The sequence below is a fragment of the Oncorhynchus gorbuscha genome, unplaced genomic scaffold (assembly GCF_021184085.1).
Source record: "Oncorhynchus gorbuscha isolate QuinsamMale2020 ecotype Even-year unplaced genomic scaffold, OgorEven_v1.0 Un_scaffold_6118, whole genome shotgun sequence".
Lineage (NCBI taxonomy): Eukaryota > Metazoa > Chordata > Actinopteri > Salmoniformes > Salmonidae > Oncorhynchus > Oncorhynchus gorbuscha.
Window position 1 is genome coordinate 12,501 of NW_025749788.1, and position 10,023 is coordinate 22,523.

General features: G+C 47.2%; 1 protein-coding gene across 1 annotated transcript in view; it reads left to right on the top strand.

Moving 5' to 3' along the window:
• Nucleotides 1-9,685, top strand: part of LOC124029325 (CCR4-NOT transcription complex subunit 4-like) — a gene marked incomplete at both ends in the record, with an annotated part of 17,248 nt that extends 7,563 nt beyond the window's left edge. The window contains 6 exon segments of the mRNA XM_046341086.1: nucleotides 2,929-3,015; nucleotides 3,235-3,277; nucleotides 3,280-3,335; nucleotides 7,402-7,527; nucleotides 7,813-7,934; nucleotides 9,470-9,685. Of these exon segments, the coding sequence (XP_046197042.1) occupies nucleotides 2,929-3,015; nucleotides 3,235-3,277; nucleotides 3,280-3,335; nucleotides 7,402-7,527; nucleotides 7,813-7,934; nucleotides 9,470-9,685 (650 nt within the window).
• Between the last annotated feature and the right edge of the window lie 338 nt (nucleotides 9,686-10,023).

The following is a 10,023-nucleotide window of genomic DNA, read 5'->3' on the forward strand; positions in this document are numbered from 1 at the left end:
ATGAAGATACTGAGTTTACAATGCTGTTGGAAGTGGAAGTGGACATGAAGTGTCAGAAAGATACTGAGTTTACAATGCTGTTGGAAGTGGAAGTGGACATGAAGATACTGAGTTTACAATGCTGTTGGAAGTGGAAGTAGACATGAAGATACTGAGTTTACAATGCTGTTGGAAGTGGAAGTGGACATGAAGATACTGAGTTTACAATGCTGTTGGAAGTGGAAGTGGACATGAAGATACTGAGTTTACAATGCTGTTGGAAATGGACATGAAGAGGAAGTGGACATGAAGATACTGAGTTTACAATGCTGTTGGAAGTGGAAGTGGACATGAAGATACTGAGTTTACAATGCTGTTGGAAGTGGAAGTAGACATGAAGATACTGAGTTTACAATGCTGTTGGAAGTGGACATGAAGTCTCAGGAAGATACTGAGTTTACAATGCTGTTGGAAGTGGAAGTAGACATGAAGATACTGAGTTTACAATGCTGTTGGAAGTGGAAGTGGACATGAAGATACTGAGTTTACAATGCTGTTGGAAGTGGAAGTGGACATGAAGATACTGAGTTTACAATGCTGTTGGAAGTGGAAGTGGACATGAAGATACTGAGTTTACAATGCTGTTGGAAGTGGAAGTGGACATGAAGATACTGAGTTTACAATGCTGTTGGAAGTGGAAGTGGACATGAAGATACTGAGTTTACAATGCTGTTGGAAGTGGAAGTGGACATGAAGATACTGAGTTTACAATGCTGTTGGAAGTGGAAGTGGACATGAAGATACTGAGTTTACAATGCTGTTGGAAGTGGAAGTGGACATGAAGATACTGAGTTTACAATGCTGTTGGAAGTGGAAGTGGACATGAAGATACTGAGTTTACAATGCTGTTGGAAGTGGAAGTGGACATGAAGAGGAAGTGGACATGAAGATACTGAGTTTACAATGCTGTTGGAAATGGACATGAAGAGGAAGTGGACATGAAGATACTGAGTTTACAATGCTGTTGGAAGTGGACATGAAGTCTCAGAAAGACACTGAGTTTACAATGCTGTTGGAAGTGGAAGTGGACATGAAGTGTCAGAAAGACACTGAGTTTACAATGCTGTTGGAAGAGGAAGTGGACATGAAGACACTGAGTTTACAATGCTGTTGGAAGTGGACATGAAGAGGAAGTGGACATGAAGACACTGAGTTTACAATGCTGTTGGAAGTGGACATGAAGAGGAAGTGGACATGAAGAGGAAGTGGACATGACAACACCCTTCTGATGTCCTATCCTCTCACGGTTTAACCCCGTCTGCTCACTCTGCTGTTTCTACGCACACGACCAGCAACATTTCCCCCATGTCTGTCCTCGTTGTTTCTGTCTGGCCTGATATAGTGGTGTTTGATTATCACACAGCTGCTACTGCGAATGGTTTCACTCAGTCTTTAAGGGATAGGGAGGGAGGGGGAGGGAGAGAGGGAGGGAGGGAGGGAGGGAGAGAGGGAGGGAGGGAGGGAGGGAGGGAGGGAGGGAGAGAGAGAGGAGGGAGGGAGGGAGCATTGGTCAAACAAAGGCTGCAAAGAGATGTCTTGAGCTCTGGTCGAAGTGGACGGAGAGTGACCAGAATGTCAAAACTATCGTCGCCCAGCGGCTCGGGCCACAGAAACCACCAACACAACCAACCACTTCCCTCTTTTACCCATCTCACTGCCCTGGACTCCTTCCACAGAAACCACCAACATAACGAACCACTTTCCTCTTTTACCCATCTCACTACCCTGGACTCCTTCCACAGAAACCTCCTCACTACGGATCAGAAACCTCCTCGCTGCGGATCAGAAACCCCCTCACTACGGATCAGAAACCTCCTCACTGCGGATCAGAAACCTCCTCACTGCGGATCAGAAACCTCCTCACTACGGATCAGAAACCTCCTCACTGCGGATCAGAAACCTCCTCACTACGGATCAGAAACCTCCTCACTGCGGATCAGAAACCTCCTCACTACGGATCAGAAACCTCCTCACTGCGGATCAGAAACCTCCTCACTGCGGATCAGAAAACTCCTCACTGCGGATCAGAAACCTCCTCACTGCGGATCAGAAACCTCCTCACTGCGGATCAGAAACCTCCTCACTGCGGATCAGAAACCTCCTCACTGCGGATCAGAAACCTCCTCACTGCGGATCAGAAACCTCCTCACTGCGGATCAGAAACCTCCTCACTACGGATCAGAAACCTCCTCACTGCGGATCAGAAACCTCCTCACTGCGGATCAGAAACCTCCTCACTACGGATCAGAAACCTCCTCACTACGGATCAGAAACCTCCTCACTACGGATCAGAAACCTCCTCACTGCGGATCAGAAACCTCCTCACTGCGGATCAGAAACCTCCTCACTGCGGATCAGAAACCTCCTCACTGCAGATCAGAAACCTCCTCACTGCGGATCAGAAACCTCCTCACTACGGATCAGAAACCTCCTCACTGCGGATCAGAAACCTCCTCACTGCGGATCAGAAACCTCCTCACTGCGGATCAGAAACCTCCTCACTGCGGATCAGAAACCTCCTCACTGCGGATCAGAAACCTCCTCACTACGGATCAGAAACCTCCTCACTGCAGATCAGAAACCCCCTCACTACGGATCAGAAACCTCCTCACTGCAGATCAGAAAACACCAACATCACAGATCAGAAACCTCCTCACTGCAGATCAGAAAACACCAACATCACAGATCAGAAACCTCCTCACTGCAGATCAGAGAACACCAACATCACAGATCAGAAATCATGGAAATTATTTTATCGTTCCGACTGTCTTATTGTAACAGTTTTGGAGCGTAATTGACCGTTGTAACATGATTATAACAGTTATGTTTTGATGTGTAGACTAAACTACATTTCCCAACAGCCCCTCTGTTTTCCTCTGTCCGTCCCAGATTCTAAAGAGACCCGAGTATTTTGTGAAGTTTGGGAAGGTCCATAAGGTAGTCATCAACAACAGCACCTCATACGCCGGCTCACAGGTATGAGGGGGGGCGGGAACTTCCTGTGGGCGAGGATGATTGACAGTAATGTTGTAGTTTAAATTGATGGCGTTTGATTGGTTGATGGAGTGCATTAGAAATGTGTTACTAACACAATATACAGCCATAACACCAGTACAATGAAAATACATAAAGTACATTGATTGATTGATTAACACATTGATTGATCCATTGATTGTCTTGGTCTTGTCCCCCAAGGGCCCCAGTGCCAGTGCCTATGTCACTTACATCCGCTCAGAAGACGCCTCAGAGCAATACAGTGTGTCAACAACCTAGTAGTAGACGGCAGAACACTGAAGGTAAGTTTGGGAAAATATACCACGGTATGTACATCTAGTTAATAAGCATCTCTAGTCTGGGCACAGGACCAAACGATAAGCATCTCTAGTCTGGGCACAGGACCAAACAATACGCATCTCTAGTCTGGGCACAGGACAGAACCATAAGCATCTCTAGTCTGGGCACAGGACAGAACCATAAGCATCTCTAGTCTGGGCACAGGACAGAACCATAAGCATCTCTAGTCTGGGCACAGGACCAAACGATAAGCATCTCTAGTCTGGGCACAGGACCAAACCATAAGCATTTCTAGTCTGGGCACAGGACCAAACGATAAGCATCTCTAGTCTGGGCACAGGACAGAACCATAAGCATCTCTAGTCTGGGCACAGGACCAAACGATAAGCATCTCTAGTCTGGGCACAGGACAGAACCATAAGCATCTCTAGTCTGGGCACAGGACCAAACGATAAGCATCTCTAGTCTGGGCACAGGACCAAACGATAAGCATCTCTAGTCTGGGCACAGGACCAAACGATAAGCATCTCTAGTCTGGGCACAGGACAACACAATAAGCATCTCTAGTCTGGGCACAGGACCGAACAATAAGCATCTCTAGTCTGGGCACAGGACGGAACAATAAGCATCTCTAGTCTGGGCACAGGACAGAACAATAAGCATCTCTAGTCTGGGCACAGGACAGAACATTAAGCAGCTCTAGTCTGGGCACAGGACCAAACGATAAGCATCTCTAGTCTGGGCACAGGACAGAACCATAAGCATCTCTAGTCTGGGCACAGGACAGAGGACAATAAGCATCTCTAGTCTGGGCACAGGACAACACAATAAGCATCTCTAGTCTGGGCACAGGACAACACAATAAGCATCTCTAGTCTGGGCACGGGACAGAACAATAAGCATCTCTAGTCTGGGCACGGGACAGAACAATAAGCATCTCTAGTCTGGGCACAGGACAACACAATAAGCATCTCTAGTCTGGGCACAGGACAAAACAATAAGCATCTCTAGTCTGGGCACGGGACAGAACAATAAGCATCTCTAGTCTGGGCACAGGACAACACAATAAGCATCTCTAGTCTGGGCACAGGACAAAACAATAAGCATCTCTAGTCTGGGCACAGGACCAAACGATAAGCATCTCTAGTCTGGGCACAGGACAGAACCATAAGCATCTCTAGTCTGGGCACAGGACCAAACGATAAGCATTTCTAGTCTGGGCACAGGACCAAACGATAAGCATCTCTAGTCTGGGCACAGGACAACACAATAAGCATCTCTAGTCTGGGCACTAGTCTGGGACAGGACAACACAATAAGCATCTCTAGTCTGGGCACAGGACAACACAATAAGCATCTCTAGTCTGGGCACAGGACAAAACAATAAGCATCTCTAGTCTGGGCACGGGACAGAACAATAAGCATCTCTAGTCTGGGCACAGGACAGAACAATAACCATCTCTGTATTAGATTAACGTTTGAAATGTCCGCTTCTCTGATGTGAATTTCTACACCTTTCACACAGGATTTATTGTGTGTTGCTGTAATAACAATTGTGTGATGTTTTTAAATCTTCTTTTCAAACAACCCCATTTTTTATTTTTCCTTTTTCTTGTCGGCATTCGCCATTTTAATATAGCCACTGCTTAGCCGGCAAGGAGGAAGAGACGTTCAACTTTGACCCTGTTGTTGGTATCGTTGTCATGGTGAATAAAAAGTGTTGTCAGATATGTTCTGGTAATTATATGAGTGATAGAGGAAAATATGTTTGAAATTACTAATTATGTATACATTCCAATCAGAAACTGACTAGTCCAAATGCTATAATGTACTGTCCCTCTTGCTCCCTTTCACAATTGTATATAATGTAGTCAGGAAGTTAAGTAACAATGAAGGTCTGTTCTTTAAGTTCATTCAGTTGTACAAATCTCCAGGTGGTGGGAACGGGCCATCTCCAAAATGGTCGGGAATGTTGATTTATGCTGACTGGCCTTGACTTCGTGCTGATAACGCGGAGGCTTGAGAATTAGAGGGGCCCTCTGTTTGTGAAACGGAACGTTTGGAAAACGCTGACGTCATTTTCAGTTTATAACCTGTGGTAATGTGTGTGAGCATTCAGTACTCATCAAGAATAAATGCTGAACTTGTTTTTTAAGACTGGTCTCTTACTAATTCATGCAAATGATAAACTTACAACTTATCATGAATTAGAAATGAGTGCGAATTAAATTGGTTTTGGCAATAAAACATAAGGGAATTTAAAATTCCTCTATCAATTAGCTGGCTAGCCATCTGGATAGCTAGCTAACAAGAGAACCAAAAACATTGTCTATAAAAGTTGATTTTAGTTGTCATATCCTGAATACATTTTTAAAACCGATTTTCTATTTGGGTGCGAAAAAAAGATTGTGTAGCATTGTTGGTTTATGCCAGACTGGCGAGATGTCACGCCCAGACGTGTTGTGCCATTTGTGTTTATACTTTCTCATAATGACAAGTTTGATGTCAGACAACAACAATAGAGTGTCCATGATTGAATGCTGCCAAAGCAGGTAAGAGGAGAGGTTTATCCTGAGGCGTAAGTGACTTTTCATCTTGGTTTGAAAAGGGGTTTAACTTGAACTTTCTTGACTAAATGAAGGCGTGTTCCCTTTTCTACTCGTTCAATCAAGGTCCCTGTCTTGGGGAATTATTGCCAAGCCTGTTGTACATGTGGATATCTCGTGCATAGTTTGACCTAACGAGCTGTCGTTGTGTTCTACAGGCTTCTTTAGGGACGACGAAAATACTGCAGCTAACGAGCTGTCGCTGTGTCCTGCAGGCTTCTTTAGGGACGATGAAATACTGCAGTTAATGAACTGTCATTGTTCTACGGGCTTCTATAGGGACGACGAAAATACTGCAGCTAACGAGCTGTCGCTGTGTCCTGCAGGCTTCTTTAGGGACGATGAAATACTGCAGTTAATGAACTGTCATTGTTCTACAGGCTTCTATAGGGACGACGAAAATACTGCAGCTAACGAGCTGTCGCTGTGTCCTGCAGGCTTCTTTAGGGACGATGAAATACTGCAGTTAACGAGCTGTCGTTGTGTTCTGCAGGCTTCTTTAGGGACGACGAAAATACTGCAGCTAACGAGCTGTCGTTGTTCTACGGGCTTCTATAGGGACAACAAAATATTGCAGCTAACGAGCTGTCGTTGTGTTCTGCAGGCTTCTTTAGGGGCGATGAAATACTGCAGCTAACGAGCTGTCGTTGTGTTCTGCAGGCTTTAGGGACGATGAAATACTGCAGCTAACGAGCTGTCGTTGTGTTCTGCAGGCTTCTTTAGGGACGATGAAATACTGCAGCTAACGAGCTGTCGTTGTGTTCTGCAGGCTTCTTTAGGGACGATGAAATACTGCAGCTAACGAGCTGTCGTTGTGTTCTGCAGGCTTCTTTAGGAACGACGAAATACTGCAGCTAACGAGCTGTCGTTTTGTTCTACAGGCTTCTTTAGGGACAAAGAAATACTGCAGCTAACGAGCTGTCGTTGTGTTCTACAGGCTTCTTTAGGGACAACGAAATACTGCAGCTAACGAGCTGTCGTTGTGTTCTACAGGCTTCTTTAGGGACAACGAAATACTGCAGCTAACGAACTGTCGTTGTGTTCTACAGGCTTCTTTAGGGACGACGAAATACTGCAGCTAACGAGCTGTCGTTGTGTTCTGCAGGCTTCTTTAGGGACGACGAAATACTGCAGCTAACGAACTGTCGTTGTGTTCTACAGGCTTCTTTAGGGACAACGAACTGTCGTTGTGTTCTACAGGCTTCTTTAGGGACGACGAAATACTGCAGCTAACGAGCTGTCGTTGTGTTCTACAGGCTTCTTTAGGGACGACGAAATACTGCAGCTAACGAACTGTCGTTGTGTTCTACAGGCTTCTTTAGGGACAACGAACTGTCGTTGTGTTCTACAGGCTTCTTTAGGGACGACGAAATACTGCAGCTAACGAGCTGTCGTTGTGTTCTACAGGCTTCTTTAGGGACGACGAAATACTGCAGCTAACGAGCTGTCGTTGTGTTCTACAGGCTTCTTTAGGGACGACGAAATACTGCAGCTACTTTCTGAAGAGCATGGGGTGTCCCAAACCTGACTGTATGTATCTACACGAGCTGGGGGACGATGCGGCCAGCTTCACTAAAGAGGAGATGCAGGTAAGATGAACAATTTCAATACTTAGGAAAGGCTCTTTCTCAATTCATCTTTCCTCCGATCCTCACCCTGCTATCTCCTAACCTCCTTCTCAAAACACATTGTGGAATGGTTTGAGGGACCTGGGACCTTCTCCTCCAATAATGCTTGAGAAGGAGACGAGTAGATGGGATGCGATGAACTAGGAGAATTTGAAATGGAGTCCCAAGATTGTAGTAGTGTTCGACTTCACAGCAGGTGTTTTATCTTTCTAACGTGATCCTTTGTGTCGCTCTGTTGTCTGTCAGGCAGGGAAGCATCAAGAGTATGAACAGAGGCTGTTACAGGATCTGTACCAGAACCCCAGCTTTACCACCCAGACCTCAGGAGGGGAGACGACCAAGAGCTCTAAACCCAGCTGTTTGCAGAGGTAGGCTAATAGCTCTAAACCTTTACAGAGGTAGGCTAATAGCTCTAAACCTTCAGAGGTAGGCTAATAGCTCTAAACCTTCAGAGGTAGGCTAAGAGCTCTAAACCTTCAGGGGTAGGCTGAGAGCTCTAAACCTTCAGGGGTAGGCTGAGAGCTCTAAACCTTCAGGGGTAGGCTGAGAGCTCTAAACCTTCAGGGGTAGGCTGAGAGCTCTAAACCTTCAGGGTAGGCTGAGAGCTCTAAACCTTCAGGGGTAGGCTGAGAGCTCTAAACCTTCAGGGGTAGGCTGAGAGCTCTAAACCTTCAGGGGTAGGCTGAGAGCTCTAAACCTTCAGGGGTAGGCTGAGAGCTCTAAACCTTCAGGGGTAGGCTGAGAGCTCTAAACCTTCAGGGGGTAGGCTGAGAGCTCTAAACCTTCAGGGGTAGGCTGAGAGCTCTAAACCTTCAGGGTAGGCTGAGAGCTCTAAACCTTCAGGGGTAGGCTGAGAGCTCTAAACCTTCAGGGGTAGGCTGAGAGCTCTAAACCTTCAGGGGTAGGCTGAGAGCTCTAAACCTTCAGGGGTAGGCTGAGAGCTCTAAACCTTCAGGGGTAGGCTGAGAGCTCTAAACCTTCAGGGGTAGGCTGAGAGCTCTAAACCCTCACAGGGGGTAGGCTGAGAGCTCTAAACCCTCACAGGGGTAGGCTGAGAGCTCTAAACCTCACAGGGGTAGGCTGAGAGCTCTAAACCTCACAGGGGTAGGCTGAGAGCTCTAAACCCTCACAGGGGTAGGCTGAGAGCTCTAAACCCTCACAGGGGTAGGCTGAGAGCTCTAAACCCTCACAGGGGTAGGCTGAGAGCTCTAAACCCTCACAGGGTAGGCTGAGAGCTCTAAACCCTCACAGGGGGTAGGCTGAGAGCTCTAAACCCTCACAGGGGTAGGCTGAGAGCTCTAAACCCTCACAGGGGTAGGCTGAGAGCTCTAAACCCTCACAGGGGTAGGCTGAGAGCTCTAAACCCTCACAGGGGTAGGCTGAGAGCTCTAAACCCTCACAGGGGTAGGCTGAGAGCTCTAAACCCCTCACAGGGGTAGGCTGAGAGCTCTAAACCCTCACAGGGGTAGGCTGAGAGCTCTAAACCTTCAGGGGTAGGCTGAGAGCTCTAAACCCTCACAGGGGTAGGCTGAGAGCTCTAAACCCTCACAGGGGTAGGCTAAGCTCTTTAGAGGTAAACACTATCCTGGGATCCATTTTGATACCTGACGCTTGACTGATGTCTTTTGAAGAGCTGAGATTGACTCGTGTTACATTCGTCTCCCTTCTCTTCCCCCCAATTACTCACTATTCCTTCTTTCTCTCTTCTCCCCCTTCGCTCTCTTCCCCCCTTCGCTCTCTTCCCCCTTCGCTCTCTTCCCCCTTTCGCCCCCTTCCCACTCTCCCCTCCCATCCCCTTCCCGCTCTCTTCTCCCTTCCCCTTCCTTCCCCCACTTCCCCTGCTCCTCTCCTCCCTTCCCGCTCTCTCCTGCCCCCCTTCCCTTCCCCTTCCCCTTCTCTACAGATCCAACAGTAACAACAGTCACGGACAAGACGTGTGGCCAGCGTTACAACCCACGGGGAAGACGACCAACGGTCTATCGGAGCACAGTAAGAGCCCGCCGTCAAACGGCGGCGGCTTGGACACTGACCGCATGACACCGGACGGACCAGAACGTGACGTTGGCCTGGGCTCTGTGACTGGCCTCTCGCCCTTCTCCTCAAGCCGTGACCCCCCAAGGTAAAAGGGCCGTACACACTTCACTCGAGCACTTTCGAGTACCTAAAATGTTGCATGGCGCTGGTCTACGACGCTCCCATCGCTCTGTTTGTGTGTCTCAGTCTTTAACAACCATCCACTGACATTAACTCCCAAAACCAATTTTACACACAGCTTCTGTTCTAAAGGCCCCATTTGAAATGTTTTCACACAAAGAACAATGACTAACATGAGAAGTAGAATTTTAATTTATCCTGTTCCCGGGAAACAATCTCCTTCAAACCTCCTCGATGCTCTACTGGTTATCTCTCGTCTGCTGGTGTTGCTGTTATCTCTCGTCTGCTGGTGTTGCTGTTATC